The 27,471-nt window shown below is 37.0% G+C and overlaps 3 protein-coding genes across 4 annotated transcripts in view; all 3 read right to left on the bottom strand.

The window, feature by feature from the left end:
• LOC127623317 (lon protease homolog 2, peroxisomal) overlaps positions 1–9,048 on the bottom strand; it is a 38,201-nt gene extending 29,153 nt beyond the window's left edge. Inside the window, exons 1-7 of the mRNA XM_052097726.1 lie at positions 8,720–9,048; positions 6,750–6,984; positions 5,887–6,018; positions 4,610–4,732; positions 4,363–4,526; positions 3,770–3,864; positions 1,022–1,280 (exon numbers count right to left, since the gene is read on the bottom strand). Of these exons, the coding sequence (XP_051953686.1) occupies positions 1,022–1,280; positions 3,770–3,864; positions 4,363–4,526; positions 4,610–4,732; positions 5,887–6,018; positions 6,750–6,984; positions 8,720–8,952 (1,241 nt within the window). The 5' untranslated portion in view covers positions 8,953–9,048. The remainder of the gene's footprint in view (positions 1–1,021; positions 1,281–3,769; positions 3,865–4,362; positions 4,527–4,609; positions 4,733–5,886; positions 6,019–6,749; positions 6,985–8,719) is intronic.
• Positions 9,049–9,495: 447 nt separating this feature from the next.
• Positions 9,496–19,733, bottom strand: LOC127623321 (interleukin-34-like). Of its 2 annotated transcripts, none has more exons than XM_052097735.1 (7): positions 19,435–19,733; positions 17,791–17,925; positions 15,015–15,121; positions 14,655–14,732; positions 13,780–13,938; positions 11,355–11,517; positions 9,496–10,342 (listed from the first exon to the last, which is right to left on the bottom strand). In XM_052097735.1, the coding sequence occupies exons 2-7, from the start codon at positions 17,828–17,830 to the stop codon at positions 10,299–10,301; spliced, it is 591 nt and encodes a 196-aa protein (XP_051953695.1). In that variant the 5' UTR covers positions 17,831–17,925; positions 19,435–19,733; the 3' UTR covers positions 9,496–10,298. The 2 variants fall into 2 exon arrangements, with proteins under 2 accessions (XP_051953695.1, XP_051953694.1); XM_052097734.1 differs by having other exon boundaries at positions 13,744–13,938; positions 19,435–19,730.
• A 3,305-nt stretch (positions 19,734–23,038) lies between these two features.
• LOC127623315 (splicing factor 3B subunit 3-like) overlaps positions 23,039–27,471 on the bottom strand; it is a 39,696-nt gene continuing 35,263 nt past the window's right edge. The window contains exons 24-27 of the mRNA XM_052097722.1: positions 27,114–27,212; positions 26,278–26,421; positions 24,462–24,566; positions 23,039–23,891 (exon numbers count right to left, since the gene is read on the bottom strand). Of these exons, the coding sequence (XP_051953682.1) occupies positions 23,751–23,891; positions 24,462–24,566; positions 26,278–26,421; positions 27,114–27,212 (489 nt within the window). The 3' untranslated portion in view covers positions 23,039–23,750. The remainder of the gene's footprint in view (positions 23,892–24,461; positions 24,567–26,277; positions 26,422–27,113; positions 27,213–27,471) is intronic.

Raw genomic sequence — 27,471 nt, forward strand, 5'->3', positions numbered from 1 at the left:
CAAAGACAACATCACGGTGCAGGTCAAGGTTTAAAGTTTCTCCCATTATTGAAGGCATATGTCATGTCTCTTTGGTAGACCCATCATAGTCTGACACCTCAATCCGGCCCATCTGCCCACATTTGCATCACCACATGCTACATATGTTGGCTAAGACTCATTATTAAATGGCAAGGAAATGCTTTAATGGTTATTTTGAAATGCAAATGTTTGAATGATCTTGCATTAGTCATAACCCAACACCAGGGTTAATCAGAGTATCATCAGGGTTAGGTCACGGAAATTTGCAATACAGTGGGGTATACGTGTGTGTGGGGGGGGGGGGTTCACACTTATGCAACCAGGTTATTGGGAGGTTTTTTTTTTTTTTCCCTCAAATATTAAAGTTTGTTTTTCAATTGAATTGTTCACGTTATAGGTCACATTAAAGGTTGAAAAAGTTCTGACATGATTTATCTTTATCTCATTCTTTTACATCAGAAGAACCTGGCATTTTAACAGGGGTGTGTAGACTTTTTATATCCACTGTATACAAATACATACTGTACGTAGTTTGAGTGTGTAAGGAGTCTGACTCGGTTGCATGTTTACAGTGCGTCATTGCTTGATGGCAACACTTTGTTGGCAGCAATTCTCTGATTGGTAGTGTTGTTCTTCAACAGAAATTCAGCTAATAAACAAGTCATTTTTTTTTTTATGAAATGAAATTGAAATAAAGTGGACATAACCTCAGAGCTCAAGTTAGATCTGTTTTTAAAGCTATCATTAAAAAATCTATTAGACTCTGGAGAAAATTAATAGGATTTTTACTTCCGGAACCCGATTGTTACACTTTATTGGAATGGAACTGTCAATATTAGCCATTTCTTTTCACTTTTTGAGTGTAATATGCATCAGGGTCAGTCAACAGACTGTGTTAAGAGATATATGGGCATGAGGCTGAGACAATTACCATATAGTCTTCCAGTGTGAAGATAAGGTGTTTTAAAGCTGTACTACCTTTTGCTGCTTAAACTCTCACCTGTGGCCACGGATGTCTGACTGGTCACAGACTCCTCCCAAGGCGATGCGGTGGAACTCTCGACCCAGAGTGCGGGCGATGGAACGTCCAACGCTGGTCTTTCCCACACCTGGGGGTCCCACAAAACACAAGATGGGCCCCTTAAGAGAACTCTTGAGCTGGCGCACAGCCAGATACTCCAGCACCCTCCTCTTCAGCTTCTCCATGGCATAGTGATCATTATCCAAGAGTATCTGTGCGGCACGGATGTCCAGGCAATCTAATTAGAGAAAGATGCAATAGACTTAAAGTAGAAATAATATCTCATAATATAGAGTTAATATTCATGCACATGAATGGGGTTCTGTGGCTTTGTGGTTTGAACTGGTCCATTTTGGTTTCTGTGTGGTTGCTAGAGCATTGCTAGGTGGTTACTAGAGTGTTCTGGGCGATTTCTGGATAATTGCTTAACAGCCCAAGTCAAAAGAGCCCACCCCCAAATCTTATATGACATATTGGGGGGGGCGCTCCTTTTAATAAGTCTGTGGGATTTCTTCACCCGTTTAAATGTCTGGTTGTTCAAACACCACTAATTTACCAAAGAGTAAAAAAAGAGAAAATGTGGGTTATTTTTATTATACCAATTCATTTTATTGTCATCGACTGATCATTTTTAAACCTTATAAAAGTAATATCAGAGCTCGCCCACTGCAGCCGCACACATGTTGTATAGATTTTGAAAGGAATGTAAGTATTATATCAGAGACATATGCATCATTCTCCACACCTCATATAACCAGACACAGACATATGTGCAGCTGTCCCATAAAGTAAACTTAAACTAAGCACAGAATTTTCTTTATGGTTCTCACAAATCATGGAACGTCTTTTCTGCATTTACAGAACAAAATCCCTGTACATCCACCTCTCTATTCCCAGGCTCTTTCAAGCACCAAAACCACTAAATCAGTTCTCCTCTAATGCTGTCCCACCCTTGAGCGCTGAGCTCAAAATACTGTGCTCGTTATGTACATGAAACTTTCCCAGCAGAATTCCAGCCTCAAGGTCTGTTACACATCTAGCAAGAGAAATAAAGAGGTATGTAAGGCATTGTATGCATGTGTTTGTGTGTGTGTGTTCAATCACATGTTTGTTTGAGTCTGAGCTCTTCATGGAAAGTCAGGGATCCTATTTCAAGGATCCTGTGTGTCATGGTCTGTTTGGGTGAATGTGTGTGTGGTATAGGTAAAACAAAAAGATTTAGCTATGCACATGGTATAATAATACAAGACACAGAACATGAATGAATATAAGGTATGTTTAATACTTCTCAACATATGGTCAAACACTCTAGCTGTACTTGTGTACTCTTGTGGCCATGGAGAAAATGACAAGAATTAAACAAATAAACAGCTCCAATACTCCATCTTCTGGTGGCCAAACACAATGCAGCCATTTCCTTTGCATAAATAGATTGGAACTGGCATATTTATTTAAACTTAAAAATGAATATTTAATTTTATTACAAGCTTATTTAATCCGCTTACAAAGGTTTTACCTAGAATTAAAATTGTTCAAGTTGAAAAAGTTTAAAGATAATGAACCCTTTTTGTTATTGTCACTTTTTAACCTAGAATTTTAATTAAATAAGTAAAAAAAAAATATTAAACAACATTTTCGACATTCTAAATAAATTTATTTTAAATAATTAGCAAATTTATGGGGGACCATGCCATCTGTTACAGGGCTCCCTGTTCTTCTATTCTAATCTTTTCTTGTGGCACATAGGAGGGCGGGGCCAGACCGTGATGATGCATGCCCGGCCCCTAATAAGGCTAATGATGCCAACGAGAAGGATAAACGCAGACAGCCTAAATATTACTTTTGTTACATTGTCTGGTTCTCACCTCCTCCTTTCCGGGCTTTTACCCTGTTACATGCCGCCGAAACGGGATGAAAAGCCCAGAAAGCAGGAGACGAGAACCGGACGAAGTATCAAAGTAATATTTAGGCCATCGGACTTTATCCATCTCGTAGGCTTCATAAGCCTGATTAGGGGCTGGGCGTGCATCATTACGGCCTGGACTCACCCTCCTCATGCCACATTTCTATTTACAAAAGAAATGTTTGGGAGTTTAAAATGTATATTTCCTATTGACACACTAAAGCTGAAAATATAAATATCCATCTTCAGACACATGTTATATATATATATACTACCAGGGGTGGTAGCCAGCGTCTTTTACACTGATCTACCCAGGCTCCCCGAACAAAGTAATTCATTTTTTTAAAATCTGACATACTTGATTTAAAGCTGAATTATGTCATTTCTGCAACACTAGCGCTACTGAAAAGAGTTGTAAACATAAACGTTTTCAAATCAGCTTTCTGAATATGCCCCTTGTCTGCCATTTGTCAAACAAAGTGATAGTCCCACCCCCAACACACAACACTGGTTGAGTAGCATTGTTGGGGCAGGTCTAAGTGGGTCGCCCAAAACAAAGACACAAATTTTTATAGTGACACAGACATGAGTGTGACAGTTTCTGAAAATGTACCTATAAATGGCTTACATCTTGTTGTCTCTGCATATTAAGCTGAGATAGAAGAAATGATTGTCACACTGAAAAAGTTCCATACAGTACTTCAGCTTTAAGGTTTGATGCAAATATCTGTGATTATTAATATGATCAACCCCGTTTAAAAACCTTCCTGTAATTGTAAAATTATTTTAAGGTACTATTGTTCTGTTAATAAAATCATTCTTACCGGTAGTACTCTTGCTCCATGGCAGCTCCACCATCATCTCCAGGTAGTTGCGGGTGAGGACGTACTCTGGCATGGACTGCGGCATCTTTTTTAATCTATATTAAAGGTCACATACAGTCATTACAAATCAGTACACCACACAAGAATGGTTACAGCCACTCAGATACGTGTCATAACACGTGTTGTGAAAAACAAAAAAAGTGCTTTATATCTCAAATTGATTTTAGGTAGATGAGGAAGAAACCTTGGACTCCTCCTCTAGGAGACAAATATTTAAAGAAACTTCCCTATTTCAAATATTAACCAGTCAAATAATATTGCCAATAATAACCATGTTTATATTAATAAATTAATACATTATTTAATATGTTACTACTTAAGATAAAGATTCAATTGTAAGCTTAAGATTTCACCCTGAGAAAATAGGAGGAATGCAGACAGTGGTCAGTGAAGCATTCCTTGCTGTCTGGAGTGCATAGTTATGATTTAACTCTACTCTTTAGACAGTGGATAAACATATCAAATAGTTAATCGTCCAAAATGAACACTGTTTGCAAAATGTCTACTGATAGGGATCAAAGGATAATACACACCTTCTAAGCTCTTTGAGACACACGTGCAGTGCTGCCTCTGGCATGGCTGCAGCCTTCACCTTCTTCTCCAGCAAAGCCATATCATCACCATCTTCATCCTCCCCCTCATCCTCCACCAAGAACTGACGGCCTGGGAACACTCCACCTTTACGGATGGCCAGCACCTTCGAGAAAGAGGAAGAACAGCAGTTTGGACCAGGAAGTTGTGGAGGTTAAGGGTAGAAGTTAAAGAAGTTGTAAGGCTTACTCTCTTGTCATCGCCAGGTCTGAGTTTGCGGGTCTTCTGCAACAGTTTGAGCCCCTCAATTTGTCTAGTGAGCAGCGGAAGAGCCTTCTTAAACCGCTCCTCCAAGTCTACTGCATCCAGCACCTGCCAACAACAATATTCATTTCAAAAACATAATGGCACATATGACCTGCAGTGTGACATGGTAAACTCTATCTAAAACTATTTTAATTAGTTATTTGATATTTTTTTTTATAATTTTAATGCCTCCAGCTTTAATAACCTCATATTATATGAGAGATACAGATGTACTTTTAAATTAATTTGTCAAATCGCATGACTATTTAAAATTAACTAGTAAAATCATAAAAGGTTATTAATAAAAAAACATCACATCACCTAAAATATACACTTTGCATTAATATACATTTCAGAAAAGGTCATTGACATGTTATACATCAACAACCTATATGTAATAATTATGGATATGCACAAGATATTGACTAATTGAGGACTTGTTCAGCACCAACTAATCCACTACTAAAAATACTACTCGGATACCACAAATTGATTTTCCTTTGTGCAAAAGCAAAACAGTATTTGACTGTACTTTCCCTCTAAATCTCTCACCAAATCTCGCAGTTACAACTGAGTGCATTGAGAAATGTAATGAGAACTGAATTAATGCTTTTTGTTTATTATTTCATTTTTGCCAAAATAAATGCAAAGTTGTTTAAGTTAGCTTATTTTGAAACAGTTCTTGGTAACGTTTGTTAATAAAGCAAAGTCTTAGTTTCGCATGCATGTCATACCTTTTATTTGTAACTTACATTTTAATTCACAAGTAATAAGTTACTTGTTTTTTGTGGGTTAGTGTCAAGGCCACATTAAGGTATGCGGGGCCCTGAGGCTTACCCCTCTGCTGGGCCCAGCCAGTTGTTGGGGGGAAGCAGGATGTTTTTACTCTATGAACGTGCTACATGGCCCACTATCCCTGTTGCACAACATCTCTGTGTTTACATTTGTGCCTCCCACCGCACGTATTTACATTAGCTTGCTCCTACAAACGTTGACAGGGGAAAATAGCATGACCGATGCTATTCTATATATTAGGGGGGTTTCAGCCCAGGTAAGCCTGTGCATTAATTTGGCCCTGTTTAGGGTACTCAACAACAAAATTACCTTAATTATTAGTTTATTAGTTTTAATAAAGGCAAATTCAATAAGGTATGTTTCACAATCACTCTAGGCAAAACAAACTGACTCAAGAATCAATATAACCCTTATTACTGGTGTACCTGCAGTTTCTCTTTGTTAGAAGTGCGGATCATGGAGGCCAGGACATCAGGCAGTGTTTCTTTAGGTAAACTGTCCAACAGCCGTCTGAGTTTCGCAACCACAGGCACCGACATGTCCAGCATCCCGACCAGCTGGTCAAAGAGAAGCCAGAGCCCACTTATAATAGACTGAGTTAAAAGCTGACTGCCAATGAAATGTCCTGCACATTTGGCAACAAATGAAGACCCTGTATTTCATTCATTCCGTTTTTAAATAATGACTCACTGTATGGATGACTGGTGCCAAAACATTGGCTGCCATTAGCTCTATATATACAAAGTGCTGCCTTTATTTGAATGGTATTCTTCAGACATCTATCCCCAAAAAATCTATCAAATCTCCAAGTGGGATTACTGTATATCATTATCATTGCTGCCAAGACAATGAAAGTATTTGGTGAAAGACTCTCAGCCAAACTAAAAAAGCTAGATTTTCAAAGTAAAATAACATGTATTAACATTATTACATTATATTATATTATGCTAATCATATTTTTTCATCAAAGTTCATTAAAATAGTTGAAAATGTCATGAAAAACTTCTCCACTGACCCCCAGCAGTACCTTCCTTGGACCCCTGATTGAAAACCCTAATTATACACAGAATGCATTTATGCAAACATAGATAGTTCAAGTCCTCTAACAGCATTAGACAGAGTAATACGAACTTGAGCTTTTCAGTTGCACAAGCAGTTAGAGGTCAGGGTACAACATCAATACACACGTTTATCAGTGTACCACGAGACATCATAAAACACACCATCGCAATATAAAGACAAACGACTACCAGCAAGTCTTTTTCCTTGTGTGTGTCAGCCCTCTAACCTGTACAGCAGCCTGATAGAACCTCTGTGACAGCTCCCCCAGCTCTCCATCTCCCTGGTCTCCATCTGTGTACTGCTCCAGTTTGTCTAGCTGTTCAACCTCTGCCACTAGGAAAGGTGTTTCCTTCAGCAGCTGGGTCACACGGAAGCGACACAACCCTGTAATGAGCAGTGTGTAGTGCGGTTTCGGCCAGTTACTGCCCACTACTTGCACTGCCAATCCAGCAGTGCCAATGCTGAGGCAGAAGAGATTAGGGAAATTAGTCTTGTATTATACAATCAAACTTATCTTGTGAATTCATGTATGTTTCAAAGTGGTTGACCAATATGGATTTTCAATAGTCAACACCAATAACTAGAGAGCATGGTGGCCGTTGACCACTATAATATATCTGTATACATTATAATACAATTTAATGATTAAAAACGAGACATCAAAATTTAATGAACAATTGTTTTACACAATATTAGTTTTTTTTTAAAACAGTAAAATATTAAGTAAATCATGGACATAATCCCAGGCTGTTGGTAGATTTTGGAACTGACATTATAAAGTATGTTTATTTTGTTATATTTGTAAAAAGGATAGTTCACCCAAAAATTTAAATTCTCTCAACATTTACTCACCCTCAAGCCATTCCAGATGTATATGACTTTCTTTCATCTGCTAAACTCGAATTAAGATTTTTAGAAGATCTCACCTCTGTGGGTCCATACAATGCAAGTGAATTGTGATGTAAAGGAAACATAAAAGTAATCCATATTTTCTGATGTGATATGATAGGTGTAGGGGAGAAACAGATCAATATCTGAACAGTTTTTACTACAAATCTTTGACCAGCCCCAACCAGTAGTTTGGGAAAGTCACTTCCAAGCCAGATTGTGGAAGTGAAAGTGTAGATTTTCAGTAAAAATTCTATTCTGTTTCTCACCCACACCTATCATTCCCCCAAAAATGATAATTCTCTCATCATTTACTCTCATGTTGATTCACCCAAAACTGACTGGATCGCTTCAGAATACATAGATTTAACCACTGGATTATAATAGTTTACTTTTATGCTGCCTTTATGTGCTTTTGGAGCTTTACTTGCATGGTATGGAAAAAAAGACATCCTATCTCCATTCAAAGATCTTAGTTTGTGTTCCATGGAAGAAAGTCAAATGAGTTTGAGATGCCATAAGGGTGAGTAAATGAGTGAGATTAATAATTTTTGGGTGAACTATCCCTTTAAATTTGAATAATTGAGAGTTGCACAGGAATAAAGCAAACTGGTCATCTTCAAAATATCTCTCTCCTCACAAAGACAGCTATTTTGAACAATTTTCTGTCTTGTTTACATTACATTTTCCCAATTTATTTGAGAGATTCCAATTACTTAGGCTATATTAAAGTCATTTGTCCAAAACTGGGGATGAAATGTGTAACAAAGTCTGTAGTAAGGGCTACAAAGTCAAGGTTGACTGAAGACACGTATATTTATTTACATGTTCAAAACATTGACCAGCTTACAAAGTCCATCTGCTGCACCAACGAATATTCTGGAAAATAAGCCCTCTTCAACATGTAATAAGTAAAGTCAAAGTGTTGGTTTGTGTATAAATGTGTAGCATTTTTCAGCTACAGACACTCTGAGCAGCAGAATTCCTAAACATATTTTGTCTCATCGTTTTAATCGAAAAATAGCATACAGTTGTTAACTTTACCTTGGTAACCATAGTTTACAAAAAAATACCATAGCTAGCTACAACATTTATGGTTCCTTACAGCGTTAGAAAGTCTCAGAAACTTACTGTCATTTTGTTTTACACACACACATACATTTATATATCAAATGCATAACGAAGAGCTATAACGCATAACAGAGCCTGCAGTTTCATAACGAACCCCAATGACAGTTGCATCACACTGAAAAGTGTCACTCACTGATCCTGCAGCTGGTTTCACTATTTCTGACAACACAGACCCACCTGTGTAAGGCCGGGAGCTCATCGCTGTCGTGCTCGGGGTCTCTGGTGTTAGGAATGACCCCGATGATGGTGCTTTTGAGCGAGGTCCCCTTCAGCAGTCTGCTCTTCACTAACTGCATGTTTCTCGCAGTATCGACGCTGATTCGCATGGTCGAGCCGGGCAAAAGTACTCCATCATGTGTACACAGCAAAGGCAACCGGCTGGGGATCTGAATACCGCTGCTTGAAGACATTGTGCGGGATTTGGACAGATGTTTTTAGGCGAAAACTAATCACAGTGCACTAGATAATCAGGAACGCCTTCGTCGTATGACAAACTTGGGCGAATGAAAACAGGAAACTGATCTACGGCATGTACAGTAGGACAATCTTTGTAGTGTAAACGGAAACGCCTACTTTTATGTCCCCAAAAGTGAGCTTAAACGGACAAAAATGTATTTGGGGATATTCGTTGACGTTCTTAATGTGATATTTTACTAATTAATTGTTTTAATAATATTTATTTTAATCAAAAAATTCAGAAGTGAGCTAAATCTAACAGAACTGTTCTATTTAGCAACGCCCTCATGTGGAAAAACTACTAAAATAATGTACATATTTTATTATTTTCTTTTCGTGTTAGACTTTAGTATTTATAATTAGCTTTATATACAAAAAAAAATGGTATCTCATTTATATAGCTAAGTAAACGTGTGTATGTGTGTGAAAGGTGAGAGAGTATTTGTAAAGAAACCAAACCCATTTACACAAATAATGCGTGTGAACACATGGGGGTGATAGTGAGAGATTTATTTTTCAATCCATGTTACAACAGTTCCCAGAACATTCTGTGGCAGGAGTCCAAATAAATAACCACGACTAAAATCTGTGCATAAAACATATGAAAATATGGTATCAAATCCACCTGATCTCATAAAACGGCATTTTATAGGACATTTAGTAATAATTTGGTGCAATCTTTCAACATTGGACCAGCAGTAAAGCACAAAAGTACAGAAACTTTGGGTAAAAGCAACCATTGCCAACCAAGCCAGCAGTCAGCACAACATTTGCATGCAAATGATACGTACAAAAGAAGCTCCATGTTACTTGTACATCTTACATAAACAAATTCAGGAACATTTACAACGTGGTGATGACAATATACAATTTTGGCATACATCAAAAACACCATATTTATTTTCCTAGGAAATATAAGTCACAGTGGCAAAGACTTTTTGTAATTACCTAAATACAATTCTACAGTGCAGAATCAAAGCTGCTCTCCACAATAAAGCATGTGCACAGTGCATACTTGGTCATATATTAGCAAAATACTGCATAAATATAAAAATGCAAACAATTAAGTGGGCAGTTGGGTGGATGGACGTATAAAGGCATGGTTTTGAATGATGGAGAGCAATAGTTGCAGGGTTAGTACGTTTTTTCCAAGTGGTGAGATGGCTGCTGCTTTTTTCATCTTGGGAGACTAGGACAAAAGACACACAAGCACGCTGCGTGCCATTACATAAACCGAGTAACACCCATTTACACCTACGCCAACAACATAAAAACAGGATCAGAATGCTTGCATCTGCTGCTATGTTGTTTTTTTTCCTTTCCTCCAGTTGAGGACTTCACAATCTAGAAATGATCAAAGAGAAACAGCACGTATAAGTGGTCACACCTCTAAGATTTGACATCATTTTCTCACCCTCGTGCTGTTCCTGACTTATGTAACTTTCTTTCATGGAACACCAGAGGAGAGTTTTAACAGAATGACAGCCTCAGTCACCATTCACTTACATTGTATGGAAAAAAAGATGCAATACAAGTTAATTGTGAATGAGGCTGTACATTTTCCTAACATCTCCTTTTGTGTTGTATGAAAGAAAGAAAGTCATATGGGTTTGTTATGAATAAATTATTCTTTAAACATTACAAATGTTCCCCCCTAATATTATAAAAAAAAACATCATCAAAACAATCATTGTTCACAGTAACAACCATAATTCCAGTCAAGACACCACAAAGAATTGGTAGAAGGCATATACCAGGCCAGTAAGGATCATGTCATGGTTTTAAGTTATATTACATCTCTCAGACAACATTGGACAAAGGCTGAATCATGCAACCATCTAATTTATAATGGAGGGGATAAAGATTCAATCCCCTCTTTCTCTTTCACAAAGGCCAATGGTCGACCACAGACAAACATCAACAAACAGCACAAGCTTCCAGCTTTTTGCTACTATGGGCATACATTTTGGGATTGAGGGGATGGTGTGGTTATCAACAAAATTTGTTGGAATTGTGGAAGTACCCTTCTTGTGGTTGGAATCATACATTTCCCAAACCTTTCCTAGTGGTAAAACAATTAGAAGGACCTCAACTGTCATACCTCAAACCTCCAAATAACAATGAGTAAGTGAGAACCATCATTCACAAAAATTCCCAATTACAAATTACAAAAACAAGTACTCTCTGTTTGTTGAATCTATTGAGGGGGGCCTTCACACCCTTAATCGATTCATCAAATCAGAGTTGAATCAATTAAACAGATCAATATGTTAGACTACAGTACCACAAATGTAAAACTAAAAAGGGTAATAGTATAAAAACTTAAATCTGCATCTGAAAACTGCTTTTCACTTACAGTCATAGTTGCCATCTTCTGTTGAGAAGCAGTCTTTGAAAAGGCAAAGCATGGTCCGATAACAGTTGTCTAATAAGAACTTTGGTGTAACAGATTTCCAACCCTTGTAATATGGGTCCCTCAAGTGATCCCAGATGTGCTGTATGCTCTCTGGAAGTTCTCTCTGTTTGGACAGAGGTACAAATGAAGATATTTTTACATTAATAAAACATACTACTCACAAGTAACATCTGCAACACAGACTGAACAGATTCAAGAAGTCAAATCCAATTTAGTTTTAGCCAGTCTGGATTACAATATGCCTATGTTTATTTATTATTGCATGTGATATAAAATCCATTAGAATGCTTCTCTCATAAACAGCAAATGCAACAGATGTTTGTATTCAAAACGAGAAACATTTGGGGCCCTATTTTAAAGGTATAGTTTACACAAAAATTTAAATTCTCTCATTATTTACTCACCTTCATGCCATCCCAGATGTGCATGACTTTCTTTCATCTGCTGAACACAAATTAAGATTTTTTAGAACAATATTTCAGCTCTGTAGGATACAATGCAAGTGAATTGTTGTCAACATTATGAAGCTCCAAAAATCACAAAAGGCAGTATAAAAGTAATCCATAAGACTCCAGTGATTAAATCCATATTTTCTGAAGAAATATTAAAGGTGTGGGTGAGAAACAGATCAATATTTAAGCCAATTTCTGATAGAAATGATTCTTCCTGCCCAGCAGGGGGCGTATGCATAAAGAATGTGAATCACCAAAAACACAAGAAGAAGAATGTGAAAGTTAAAATGGAGGCTGACTGAGCAGGGAGGAGAATTTATAGTAAAATTTGACTTAAATATTTATCTATTTCTCAATCACACCTATAAAATCACTTCTGGAGACATTGATTTAACCACTGGAGTCATATGGATTACCTTTATGCTGACTTGTGTTGTTTTGGAGCTTCACAATTTTGGTCACACATTCACTTGCATTGAACGGACTTACAAAGCTGAAATATTCTTCTAAAAATTGTCATTTGTGTTCTGCAGAAGAAAGAAAGTCATACACATCTGGGATGGCATCGGGTGAGTAAATGATGACAGATTTTCATTTTGGGGTGAACTATTTCTTTAAGAGCTCTAGCATTAAGTGCAGCGCTATGCCATAAGTGGGCATGGCCATTACATTTTGTACTTGCATGCAAGCATGCGCTAAGGCTACGCGCAACTAGGTTTGGCGAAATCGCATGTGCAATGCGCAAATGTGCTGGATTAAGTGCAGTTTAATTCTGAGGTTTTCACCAGCTATTATTACACTGTCTCAGTCCAATTATATAGTTCATTCCCTCAAGCATCAGCGATATAAACCAAGACAGCACATTCAGAAGAAGTTGGTAGTGTAACGGACTGTATGCAGTGAATTAGAAGAATTGAAAATTACATTCTTTTGTGCATTAATATGCATCCTTGATGATTGTTGGGCATATTTCTATAACAGTGACGCTCCTTTTATACGCATGGAAAATGTGATTCTCCTCAAAATTTGGCTGTAGGCTCAGTTAAATTATAGAGAATGTAAATATTATTAATCCCTTTCATCAAATCACAAATCATGGCTAGTATTAACAGTGACTGTATCGGCATTTACTTCACTTCTACTGGTTGATTTTGATAAATGAATTTATTGAAACACTATAAAAATAAACCAAAAATATTCCTAAACTGAAATTACACTTAAAAAATCAAAAAATCATGGCCAACCAATTCCAAACATTTTACTCTCTCCAACTTCTTCCACCAGCCTGTTTTGCAGTGACTTAAAAATCATCTACAACAACAGGTGGAAAATACCTTTAGACTTACAAATTAGACCATAAATACAATTGTACATTTAAAAATAATAACAATAATAATTGAAAAATAAACCATGACCTATAGATAGGTTAATACAAATCTCATTGTTTTGTATTCTTTCCATATAAGACTCTTATAAAACTCTGAGTTTGAACATGAACTTTATTGCCAACTGCTGGTGGAATCTCCAAACTGCAAATGCAGGAACTGAGTTGAAACTTTGTGCCAAGTTAAAACATTGTTTTCAAACGTCTTAGCGCAATTACATATTTCTCAGGAAAATAGCAAATTGCGCTTTGCTCCACTTCATTAACATGCAATACACCCACAGTTTGCACGCATACACCCACAATTGCGCAAACACTCTGACCCATGCCCACTTGCGCTTTGCGCTGGCACAAAGATTTTGATTAATTAGCACTCTCACGAAAAGTGGATAAGACGTGTCCAAAAGTTGGCTATGAGACAACAAAAGTAAGGAGTAGCAATGAAAGACAGAATGATTCTTAATGTGTTAGCTGCTGTCATTATTGTTCTAACCTCCTCATCTCTGGGATTGTGTTGGTTATATAGCACCTGGAAATTTCTGATGAGGTTCTCCAGATTGGAGAGGTATTGACGGCGTGTAGGATGCCTCTCTGGCAGCATCCTTAAAATCTTCTTTATACCCTCCTGACTAACCAAAAGCCACAAATCCTGTAAATCACTCAGCTCTACCGGCTGCTCTTCATTCCTCTAAAAAAGTGAGAGAGGAACAAGATAAGATAAAAGGAATGAGACCAGAGGAAACTGTTATGATGAGGGAAATGTTTGATTTGATTAGAAAGTTTGTGATTTACAGACATGGATTATTTTACAATCCTTGTATGAGTTTACGAGTCAAGTAATGAAAGAATAAATGATAGTTAATGATAGAGTTAGGTCTAAGGTAAGCACTTGTATGGTAGTTCGGGCCAAGTGTTTGAGCCTCTATTAATAAAGTGTGATAGGATTTCAAGTACAAAGTACATTTTACAAATCAATCTATTTTTATTGACTTGTTGTAAGCTATACATCAACATTAAGATGGATCCATGGCACAACAATTAGGCAAATTCTCATTATTGTAATGCAAAAATCTTTATTATAATAATATATGTTGTATTGTCTTTAATTTATGCTGATTTCAATTAAAAAAGAATACATTGATCACAGTTAAACATGACTGTATTATGCATTGCATTATTTTATTTATTTAGTTAACATGTCCAGACACGTTTTGTTAAATCCCTCAAAAGTCTTATAATTGTGACTCAAATCTGACTCAACAACCTTAAATCTATGGTGGTTGCTGATAAACCGGGAAAATTAGCAAAATAATTTGGGAAGTTGTGGAGAGTGTTTCTTTATATGATGATGGAATATGAGTCAGTGGGTTGAATGAGGACTGGGTCATTGGGGTAAAAACTCACCAGTCTGCTGATGTTGCGCAGCCTGAACACCTCCTCATAATGCACTTGAATGGTATAGTTAATGGGAAAGTTTGTTTTCTGTAAATGCCAAAAGTAGAACAGCTTAATTGCATATCATTAATTCCCATTATCTCTCAGTAGCCTATGTGACAGACTTTATAATAAAAACATCTATTCTCACTTTATGCAAGTTCTTCTTTTTCAGACATTTACCACAAGAGTTGTTTATGACATGTTTATATGTTCTCAACATATATCAATGTAAGCTTTACAAAGCCCAATATGTTTCAGTTTCATATGTTCCCCGTTATGTTTCAGAATATAAATAAGCAATATTAAAGGCATTATGCATCTGCTTACCATATAGCGTCTCCTAAGAGTTATGTTTAGGCTGTCCCTTACTGTTTTCAGAGATGCACAGAGATCTGGTGCCGCACTAATGCACACTGGTAATACACAAATAAAACCTACAGGAGCAAAAGAAGAAACAAAGTGATTGAAATTAATGTAATTGCCTGGCAAAACATTATTACAATAATTTGTGTTTTGTCCTTAAACCTTCAGGTTTAACAGGTTTGGCTTTATTTTCTCTTAACACATTCAACTATCCTTTTCCAAAAAAAAAAAAAAAAAGTTTCATAATTTCAGATGATTCTATCACTTAAGAATAGCATTATGTCCCTAAACAAGATATTTGTAATTTAAAAGCCCATAGCTTTTTTTCTTCTGTTTGATATTTTTTTAGACAATACAAAAACTTTTGTTGTTTTTACATTTACTCAGAAATGTTTTGAAGATGTGTTACAACGGGCATTAATTAGTTCATGATGTTTACAGCTCCAGTTACTATTGCTGATGATTTGGTGTTTTTTGCAATGTACAGTATGATAGAGATACTGGTATGTGATAATGTCTCTTTGAAGAGCATGACGCAAAAAGTGGCTGATGAAGTGTGAAAGGTTGCTACTGTGACTCCTAGAAACAAACCACAAAACCACAGATCGACTTACAAGGAGAACAGAGTGTTAAAATACTTTGACAAACATTTTGTTGCACAGAAGCAAAACTAAATCTGAAATCACTTCCAAATTGGCATCTCTCCATCTACTCTCCAAAAAACAAAAAAAAAGCCTGATATAAACCAAAAATGTATTTTTGGTTTATATCATAATGCCACAGCACTACAACTTCTCTAATGCAATCCACATGTGGTCAAGGGGAGCAGACATAACATGCATGAGAAGGACACGCAATGTTTAAACAATCATTTTCCAGAAGATTAAAGTAAAACTAAAACAGAGGAATTGTGGTAGTAAACCTGAGGCCACGGCTCGGCCTGATCCTGTATCTATTTTAAAAGGAGGCTTTTATTGTTAAAGATAAGCCATTCTGACTGCCTAGCCCAGAGCTGTAGACAGGGCACCAGCAGTCATCTGTCACTTTGCTGTGGATCACAGTGCAGTTGGCCTCTGTGGTTGTGCTGCACAAAAGGCAGTTGCACAGACATCAACAGTCAGCGAAGTCTTCGAGACCATGAAACAGACTTCCGAGGGTTAGAAGAATTTGTTGTACCGCAGGACTTGGACTATTTTGTCCAATCACTCAACTCCCACATCTCAACTAACTTATTCTGGCATCCTTGCCCTCTCTTTTACATTCTGCATCAGTCTGTCTGGCTCAATCTCCACAGCACAGGAAGTGGTGACATTAACAGTCACTTCTTAGCATCAAATGCAGTGGCTCTCCTCAAGCATATGCTCATCCTGACACTCATTTTCAGAGAATGAAGGTGACCAAATATGCAGATGTTCATACTACACACTCTCAGAAACACTGAGAGTGTCTTAAAGGGATAGTTCACCCAAAATTGAGAATTCTTTCATCATTTGCTCACCCTCATGCCATCACAGATGTGTATGACTTTCTTTCTTCTGCAGAACACCACATTTTAAGAAGAATTTCTCAGCTCTTTTGGTCAATACAGTTGTGGTGGTAGGAGCGAGATCAGGAGATGAGAATGGTAAGAATCATCACCTGGCAATGATTGTCTCTAACACTTGTTTGTCATTGCAGTGTGAGTTGGAGATGGATTTAGGAGTGAGCCAGACGCCAGTGAGGAGAGAGAAAGAGCTACAACACGCAGCCAGAAACTGTGCTGAACGGTTTCCACTGAAAAGCGGGATTTTGAGTTTAAAATAAACATACAGTTGGAGTTGGATTCGCCGTCTCCCAATTCCTCCTTTCCCCTAACTGTGAACTTGTTACAACAATGCAAGTGAATGGGTACCAAAATGTTGAAGCTCCAAAAAGCACATAAAGACAGCATAAAAGTAAGCGACACCAGTGGTTAAATCTATGTCTTCAGAAGCAATATAAGTGTGAGTGAAAAACAGATCAATATTTCAGTACTTTTTTTTTTTTTTTACTATCAATCACCACTTTCACATTCTTCTTTTGTTTTTGCAGATTTGCATTCTTCATGATTATCGCCAGCAAAAAGGACTTTAATATAGATCTGTTTCTCACCCACACCTATCATATTGCTTCTGAAGATTGAGATTTAAACTCTGGAGCCTGATGGATTACATATATGCTGCCTTTATATGCTTTTAGAGCTTCAAAGTTTTGGTCACCATTCACTCGTTGGAATGGGCCAACAAAGCTGAAATATTCTTTAATAATCTTGGTGTTCAGCAGAAGAAATAAGGTCATACACATCTGGGAGTGAGTAAACGATGAGATAATTTTAATTTTTGGGTGAACTATCCCTTAAACAATTTGTTGTCTAAGCTTGCGCACACAATCAGCCAGAGCAATTCCCACTGAACATATCTGTGATATTTGTCATAAAGTGTAAGCACAAAAGAGTCTCTCTCCAGCTAGCTCAGAAAGTAATCTTTTTCATCTTCTGCAAAGTATGTCTAAAGCTGTGACATCTGAAATTCCCACACCACTCACAACACTTCCAAATAGTTTGAGTGTCGCTCATAGCTGCACGTGTCAGTTTAAATTCTTTAAACCCAGACATAGAACAAAATAATTCCTCACAACACTATATATGATCTTGCCAGGGTCAGAATGACATATAGCCTCAAATTAAAGAATTTAGTTCACTGAATCACTGGACTTCACTTACCTAACAACACCCTGAGGAGCCGGCATTTGGGCTTGAGCATGGTTCTGCTAATACTCTGCTTATTAGCCTTTGCACTGTAATGGGGCCCCGGCACAAACCTCTCTGAACTCCGGAATATTCTTCTGTCCTCTTGGTCTGTGGAAAGACATATTCAGAATGAAATCAGTGAAAATGTCGCACCAGTTAGATAGTTCGATATAACACCAATATTATGTGTACAATATCACACAATAGTGACATGATGTGCACACAACTGCACTTCCCTGAACTTTTTAGACAAAGAGAATCCAAACAAGAACCATGAATGGCACACCAAAATTCATACAGGCCTACTGTCCTTTTGGATGAAATTATGCAATATCACAGACAGACCTACCACATCTGATTTTAATGACAAAATAAAAATAAATAAAAAAATACCACAAACACAGTTGTAAGAAAAGGGGTACAGTGTTTATCCGAAGGGCAGGAACTCTATCAATAATATTCATCTGTTTTTCTTCTGCAGTCATATAAAGCTGTGTAAAAAAGAATCCAGATGTTATCTCTTTTTGCCTCATTCTGGAGGAAAAATAAAAATGCATTTTAATCCTAAAGGGAGCATAGCAGAATCCTGACATCAACAGCAAGTTGCTGACTAATATCCATTTGATGAATACACGGAACAGCATGTGAAATTGTGTGTGTGTGTGTGCGTATGTCCCTTTACCAGAAATGTCATCAGTAGTCTACCTTTAGATTTATTTCTTGGATATGGGAAATTAGCAAACCTTTTACATCAAATAGAAAATATATCAAACTGCATGAAGTAAAAAGCTGAGAAGTACACACCACGTGAACGCATCGTAACCTACACATCTTTTATCTCACGCACCAGCACGTTTTATTATTATTAATATTTTATTGTTATTTTCTTCTTCTATTTAGCAGTCAAGTCGTTTTCTATTCATAGATCAAAGCCAAATCAAATATTACACCAGTTTGATTTTTATCTCAATCAAGAATCAAATGCGCCTTTTTGACAAATCTAGGTCTGAGATGAGTCCAAATGGTGTGAGAAATACACATTACAGATAGGCTACATACCTACCAACTTTTCATATCTTCAGATCTTTTTGTTTGCATATTTGAGCCAGCTTGTTCCTACAATGACTTGATTTTTACATGAATTGACAGTTGTTCTTTGGTAAGAAATAAAGATGACTTTGAATATTAAAAATAAATTTTACAATTAGAGTAGGCTATTTAAAATATAAAGAGTATATACTACTACAGCTAGGCCTACTAATAATACAAATAAATAAATAAATTATAAAACACGGAAAAATACGCCAATATACATAATACAACAAGAAGCTAATACATGAATTATGCACTAGCAATGCCGTTCGCGTTTGACAAAAAGTAGTTATTAGTTTATTTTGGCGTCAGAACATAATTCACCTTAAATCTCAAAAATAAACCAAAAGCAACCCATAAACTGACAGTGCTTGAACAATGCTATATTTCGATGAAACACGTTTTTTCCCCCTTCGCGCAAAATTCCTTTGTAATACGCATTAATGACAACGAATGCGCTCACTTGAGCAGCGCGCGTGCAATTCAACCATTCAACAGTGCAACGAAAGTAAATAAGCCACAAACCTTTCGATGCGATAAGCCAGGCTCTCTTTAATCAACCACATATAATTGTTTGCATAACCTTGTGGATACGACCGCTGACAGTTCCAGGCGTGCAGAAAACTGGATGAAGCATTAAATTCGCCTCCTTTTCAATGCAATGTCCACCCAGATGACTTGGAAACTCCCTTTCTTAATATTACATCTGTAGGTTTAAGTCGCTATATGCCCATTTACAGCCTTCTCTACTGAGAAGTGCACACCGAGTAATTAGCGCCAGTCGATGGGACTCTTACTTTCACTTTTCAGTGGACTCAACTTAACTCATCAGTTGCTGAATGCGAGCAAAAAGGTTTTACAGCCTACCTGAAGTTAAAAGAATGAAGAAACCCTTACTTTGCCACCACTGCTACTGTTATAGGTATATAAATAAGTCTGAGTTACCACAAAACAGACACCAGACAGAGATTCGGCCCCCATAACATTGCAAAATCGGTTATCAATGAACCATCGATACACTTTTGGTCTATCAGTCATACCTAAGAAACATGTAGCCAAGTGTCACTTCAGCCAACTACAAAGTGTCTTTGTCCCACTCTCCCTCTAAATCTCATTCACCCACACACATTACTGATTCCTACATTTACTGTGGTTCTGTGGTGGCAGGCTTGGCAGAGTTGTACACATTTGGGAATTTCTTGACAAAACGACTTTTTCGGCCTTCAAGTCAGCTTGCAATACAATGGACAATGGATGGGCATATGGGTGACCAATGCTTGTTGTGCGTAGAACACCATTGTCAGTGGCCACAATGGCCCCATTGTTTTGTGGTACCTATAATCTGTATTTAGGGGTCGATACAACTATCCGTGATGTCCTAACAAAGGGCAGAGTTACCGAAGACCCAAGACGACAAATGAGATGGGCATTCCAAAGCCCCCAACCCCCCAAAAATAATAAAAGCAGCCAAAACACCATCTGCCAGCCCAGATTACATCACATCAAGATGGAAACCCCCCAATGGAAGAAAGGAGACAGAAAACGTCTAAACTTTCTTAACATCATTGAGAACTGGGTTATTAAAACATTCCCCAGAATATCTCAACCTGCATTTGCTTTTTTACACAGTCAAAAGCAAATCTAGCTTAGTCAAATTGGCTTTGATAAACTAAACTGACTTGAACAGAACATTGGGGTTCATTTACAGTTTGAGGGTTGTCCAATCACCAATAAATACATTACAAATTGCAGTAAACACACAAACAACTTTACACTCAGAAGTACTTCCAGGTTCCTTTGATTGCATCAGGTTAAGTCTAAGAATCAACAGATGACTGTGGATGACTCATTTACACACTGGACTAGAAACAGATACAAACAACCTCACAGCATGTTACTAGTCTTAAAGGGATCATTCAAATTCTCTAATCATTTAATCACCCTCATGCCATCTCAGAGATGTGTTTGACTTATTTAGAATAATATATTTAGCTCTGTAGGTCCATACAATTCAATTGAATGGTGATCAGACTTTTGTAGCTCCAAAAATCATATAAAGTGTGTTTAGAGGTAAATCCATGTCTTCAGAATTGATAAAGGTGTGGGTGAGAAACAGATACAAATGTAAAACCTTTTTAACTCTAAATCTCCACTTTCACTTCTGAAAGGCACATGTGGTGCCTGTTTAGTTTCACATCTGAAAGTAAAAGTTAAAGTAAAGATTTGTTAAAATGGGACTTAAATATTGATGTTTCTCTTTTACTTTCAGAAGTGAAAGTGGAGATTTAGAGTTAAAAAGGTTTTACATTTGTATCTGTTTCTCACCCACAACTATTACCACTTCTGAAGACTTTTTATTACTTTAATGTTTCCTTAATGTGCTTTTTTTGGAGCTACAAAGGTCTGATCACCATTCACATTGCATGGTCCCACAGAGCTGAAATATTCTTCTAAAGATCTTAATTTGTGTTAAAATTGTGTCTTCTGGGATGGCATGAGGGTGAGTAAATGATAATTTAAATTTTTCTGTAACTATCCCTTTAAGCACACTTGTACATGTTGTGGCCTTACTCAGTTTTGTAAATCTATACTACAAAATTCCATTGCAGTAACTTTTGAGATAAAGAATGGTAAATTATTTTAGATTAAGGGTGTCATTATAGTGTGGTGATTTGTCAGCAGGGGAGTTTGGTAGAGGGTTTTATTCCATTGAAATTGTGGGTGTTAGTGCAATCAGAAAGTGACTCGGCAAACAGCCAAAAACAATGTTTTCATCATCCATTTTCACTGTTGAAGATTTGCAGTGTGAGGTTTTGTGTAAAGTACTGAGGTAATGTGCTTCTACACAGATTACAAATGTATCTGAGATTTTGCAGGACACAGCTTGGCATCATTCAGGATTAGAGCGTGCTCAACATACCACTCCAAAACATGTGTACAAGAGTATCTCAGGTTAGATCAGTGATTAAATGAGTTAGCAAGTAAGCGTTGACTTACAGAGTAAGGTAAACTATCAATGTACTGCACTAAAATAAGCAAATTAGATTAAAAAATAAATAAAAAAAAAACACACTACATTTTTTCACTGTGCTATGTTAATATGTAATCATGTAATCTTAATATCACTCTGAAGAATATTTGGATCAAATAAAGCCTGTGTAAGTTCACATGAAAGAGATTAATACAGCATAATTTTTCTCTCTTTTTTCCATCAAGGAATGACCAAAGTATAACAATATTAAAAACAAGAGTGACTCATAATGAGAAAAGTACAAGACCACTGAGGCTTCCACTACAATGAAAAAATAATAATTCTCCCAAAAATGAAAATGCCCTCATTTTATCCCATCCCAGGTGTGTATGATTTTCTTTCTTCTGTTGAACAAAAATTAAGATTTTAAGAATATTTCAGTTCTGTAGATCCACATACAATGCAAGTGAATGGTGGCCAGAACTTTGAAGCTCCAAAACACAGACAAAAGCAGGAAGAAATTAATAATTACAGCTTCAGGTGGTTTAATCCATGTATTTTGGTTTGGGGTGATAACAGACCAAAATATAATCCCATATATTTTATATAAATATAATTTTCACTGTACATCTTGCCATGGCAGTCTCTAGGCACAATCATTTCAATCTCGATTACACATCTTAGTGCTTGACGCATGCACAGAGCGCTAGATGGCATTAGGAAGTGTAATCGAGATTGAAAGCATGATCGCCAAGGACACTTCTGTTGTAAGGTTTTTAGTGATTTTTATATTTTTGTCTGTTCTCATCCAAAACCGATCGGATTGCTTCAGAAGACATAAAATTAAATTAAGAGTCTCATGGATATCCTTTATGCTGCCTTTGTGCTTTTTGGAGCTTCAAAGTTTTGGTCACCATTCACTTGCATTGTATGGACCTACAGAGCTGATATTCTTCTAAAAAATATATTTATTTGTGTGTTATGGAGAAGTCATACACATCTGGGATGGCTGGAGGTTGATCAAAGCATTTTCATTTTTGGGTGAACTATCCCTTTAAAAAAACAAAGGGGTTCAGTGTGGAACGGTGTAAACCTGCTTTGCCGGTGTGTTCAGTTAGACAAACTTTAAGTCTTTTGACAAACATGGAAATACTGGACAATGTAAAAAAGGTTTATTTACAAAATTCTCACACTTCAAGAAACAGGACTATCTTTTTTTTCTTTTCAGTTTAAGTGATTAGTGCTCCAACACGATACAAAAACAGCAAGTTAAAACAGATTTGCCATTTCCCTTGACAAAAAAACAAACAAACCAAAAACCTAAAGCTATTTTACAAAGTCTGTTTTTACAAATTTAGGAACAGCATTTTTAACCTTAAAAAAAAAAAATTAAAAAAAATTCAAGATGTGAATAATTTAATGTTTTATGCAGAATACGATTCATTCAATAAAATGTGGATTTAGCTGGATTTCATTTGCACTGTGGTACATTTTCAAGGTTATGTCCATTTAGCTTGTACCATACATATATAATGGATGATATGATGTAGTCTTCTGCATGAAATTCACTCTGAAAATATTTGTCTCTAGATGCAACTGCTCAGTATGAACTTAATGATGAAACAGAGTTGCTTTATACGGAGTACAGTACCAATTGTAGTTTGTGTTTTTTATAGTCAAGCAGGACAGGGTCATTGACCACAGGGACCATGACCGCTCACAGCTGGCTCCAGTTAAAGGGGGAACTTCCTTGAGCTGTCACCAAAATGTTGCTCCTATACTTGTGGTAGGAAAGTTTTGGAGCCACAGCAATGGGAAGCCTGGAAAAATGGTAGTATTTCACATAGTTTGCTTGCCAGACGTGAGGACATTAGAAGGCATAGCGTGTTCTGATGTCTTCCAGTTTCTTAGACACCTCTGGAGGTGTGCGATCCAACTCCTCAGCCACACTCTTCTGCTTATGAGGGTCCATGGAGTTAAACTGTTCACATAGGTCTCCATCTATGACATTCTGGAGAAATAAATGCAAATTCAATGAGAAAGAGGGGCAAAATAAGTAGTTACTGAGTCTCTGAAAAGTGATGCTCCTATTTATCAAAAAGTTATTTTTTACCAAAATTGTCATCCAGTACTTACACTGACAACTACAGCGTGGGTGCAGCATCATGCAAAAGCAGCACTTTTTGGTTACCAATGTCATTGTACAAATGCACTATCCGTGATAAGCTATTTGCAAAAGTGTGATATGACTAAGGAAATAAAACTATGCATTTATGTGATCTCAACATGGTTAAAATAATAATAATAATAATATATTATATATAAATTTTTTTAGGGCTGTCAATCGATTAAAAATTAATCGAATTAATTACATGGTGTCCCGATTAATTAATCGTGATTAATAGCATATACAAATATTTGCTGAGAAAGCCCCTCATATAACAATAACTCAATATATAATGATTATACATATACATTTTCTTTTCACAGTACTAATCATTTCTTACGGGGAGAAAAAATTACTGTGTGCACCTTTAAAGCCATGTACAGCATTGATTGTGTTTTGTATTTTAGCTCTGACCTTCACAGGGAAATAGTAGGAACGAAAGCTGAGGTGATCTCTGCCACACAGAGGGGGAAACTCAGAGCGCATGTGCATCTCTAAATGCTGGAAGAAGTCATGATCCTGAGGACAGATGAGAAAGACAAATAATCCTTAAATCTGCACAATTCAAGTTAACAGCCTGGTTCAACCTCAACTACTAAGAGTGAAAAAATTATGACAAATATGGTACAATATTTAACACATTATGCAAAACCTCTTTCAGGGTTGCTGCAGAGCTTTTAAAATCAAATTTAAGTCTTTAAGACCCTTTTCAAGACCTGAACAAATAAAAGTAACAATGTATCCCCAAACACCACACAATCTCAAAATAAATCATGCATCACAGCCTCTTAAACAGGCAGGGGCTCACATTCAACATGGCCATAACATTGCTTGTCAGTAAATCACGGTAGGCTATTTTCAAGTTTAAATACTCAAGACATGTTTTCCACATATATACAGTAATCACTTTATAATTGGCATTTATTTATTAATGTACCATTATATAAATAAATACAAACTGATAGTCGACAAATATTGGATATTGCTGATACGATGATGTGTTGAAAAGCAATTAATCTGCCAAAAGTTTTTAAAACTGATAGGCCCTATTAAATGTTCTTATGGTGCGTTCACATACAACGCAAAGAAAATGTTCGCCTCGCAAACTCACGTTTGCACCAGTAACGCGAACCTGCAATTTTTCCCCCTTCTCTTCCGGGAAAGGACAGGAGGAGGGGCTTCTACGAAGTACAAATAATAGCTGGAATCAAGTAGATGCTCATATTTTCAGAACTTACAAGGTAGTCCAACATCCTCGCTCACTTTCCTCCAAGCAATGTCTTTTTTGGTCTGGTCTCTGTACATGTATGATGCTGTGTCATACAATTCTGGGTGCACACACACCCAGAATTTTTAAATGTTAAAAATTTAAACTCGCGCGAATGAAGCGATTTCGTGTGTTTGAGTTGCATCATTTGCATTGACTTTGTATGTAATCGTGCCGCTTCACGTTGTATGTGAATGCACCATTAGTATTTCCTTCCTGTGATGGGGAGGGCCAGACAGAGGCCACAAGAGTTCAAACTGAATGAAATTCCAGATGCAGTTTATGGTGCAACCAATATACCAATAAAGAAAAATATTAATAAAATTGATTTGATTCATAGTGCTGAACTTTTAACTTTAAAGGCTGAAATAAACTGGGGACTCTAATTTTGAAATGTTTGCGCTTCGCTGCTTCCAGCAGCTCAATCAAACAATGATCTGAAGCGTATTACAATATAAACAACTAAAAGTAAACATTGTCATATTTCATCAACACTATATCATCATCAACAGACTGGAAAAACTCACAAGCCCTCACAAGCTTGGAGAATATATAACACTTTGAAGGATGGAGTGCATGCACTTATATAATAAATCATATTCTTTTGAAGTTTGATACATTAGGTCATATCATGACTCCGGTCTTTCTGTCTCCAAATTTAAGACCTCTTTAAATGATAATTAAGATTTTGTTGTATCATTTAAGACTTTTTCAGACCTGAAATTTTGGAAAAAGTTATGTAAGACATTTTAAGGATCCGTGGGAACCCTGTCTTTTTCAACAGCATAAAGGTGTAACTGGCTTGATAACTGAAGTTGCACCATAAATGTCACAGTCCCTACTCTGCCTGCCTGAAGGAGCAAACACTATAAGAACCTCACCTCTTCTGCGGTTTTAGGATAAAAAGGACCATTGCACATTAGCACCCTTATGTTACTGTTTTTGTGCTTTAAGGAACTGTACCTCATGAGAGGTGAATGGTACCAGGATACCAATGCCTCCTGATAGTGTAGTGTACACCAGGGACTCCGATCCTCCAGGGATGAGGGTGGTTTTCTGGAGGGACAGCACTGTCTCTCCAATGTGATAGTTAATTATCACCTCAGCCTGCGATCAAAAGAGAAGAAAAATTATGAAAACGGGTATGCATTACAATGGGACATGAGAGGTCCAAACGTTTAAGCATTTACAATACAAATCACAATTATTAAAGCTGAAGTTTATAATTTTTGACCACTACCGTCAGCAAACAGATTTTTAAAAATGAATAACTGCCCCTGTCTTCCATTGTTTGTACAAACGGATCACACAACTGTTCGAGCCAATGTTGCTGTGTTAGGTCGTACAGGCTGCTCAAACAAAATGCTTTTCAAGAAATTCATATTTACCAAAATTGGACAAAATGACACTGCAGCATGTATAGACACACATAGACGAGATAAGTTTCACAGTAATGGATTCACAGCAACCCATCCAGTCCACCTCTGTCCTGCTTACACATGCTTTTGGCATGTCTGTCAAAGATAGACGCAAGTCATTGGTGTGCAAACAGGGACTTTCCCTTGTGCCCACCAAAACATTTCCATAGAATGATCTCTGAATGGTCTGAACCACAGAAGAGTGTGGACTAGCCAAATGTTTGGGCATTCAAGTCTGGGTGTATGTGTGTTGGGGGGGGGGGTTTGGTCAAAATCACTGACCAAAAAACAAGCAGTTACTCTTTCAAGGCTCTTTCGAGTAATTTCTGGAGCCTGTGGGAAAGAAGGTGTTGAGTAAAGGGTTCAGCAGATGCTTCTAACCTTTTGTGATGCTCCGTTAAGCAAGCCTCTGTCCCACAATGCTTTGTTTCCTGTGGGGTCCTCATCAACATCATCGCTGGTGTTGGGGGGCAAACGAACCTGAATATAAACATGTGCTCAGTATGCATTTCATGTCTGTAGCAATTGATTATGACACCTCAGTTTATTCTATTTTAAAGGAACAGTTCAGGCAAAACTGAAATTTCTGTCATTTACTCACACTGCTGTTGTTTCACAAATTTAAGGCTCTCTCTTACATGGAACACAGATGATGTTACCAATCATTTTCATTGCACATTATTTCCCCATTCAAAGGAAGTGAATGTTGACTTAAACCAACACTCAGCCTAACATCTTT

The sequence above is a fragment of the Xyrauchen texanus genome, chromosome 29 (genome assembly GCF_025860055.1).
Source record: "Xyrauchen texanus isolate HMW12.3.18 chromosome 29, RBS_HiC_50CHRs, whole genome shotgun sequence".
Lineage (NCBI taxonomy): Eukaryota > Metazoa > Chordata > Actinopteri > Cypriniformes > Catostomidae > Xyrauchen > Xyrauchen texanus.

What these genes read in the sequence shown, in the direction of transcription:
- LOC127623321 (XM_052097734.1), bottom strand. Translation starts at nt 17,830, where the DNA reads ATGCTCAAGCCCAAATGCCGGCTCCTCAGGGTGTTGTTAG. An exon ending in CTCTTAGGAGACGCTATATG is followed by an intron (nt 14,733 to 15,014) that starts GTAAGCAGATGC and finishes TGGCATTTACAG; the next exon opens with AAAACAAACTTTCCCATTAA. An exon ending in TGCGCAACATCAGCAGACTG is followed by an intron (nt 13,939 to 14,654) that starts GTGAGTTTTTAC and finishes TCACTTTTTTAG; the next exon opens with AGGAATGAAGAGCAGCCGGT.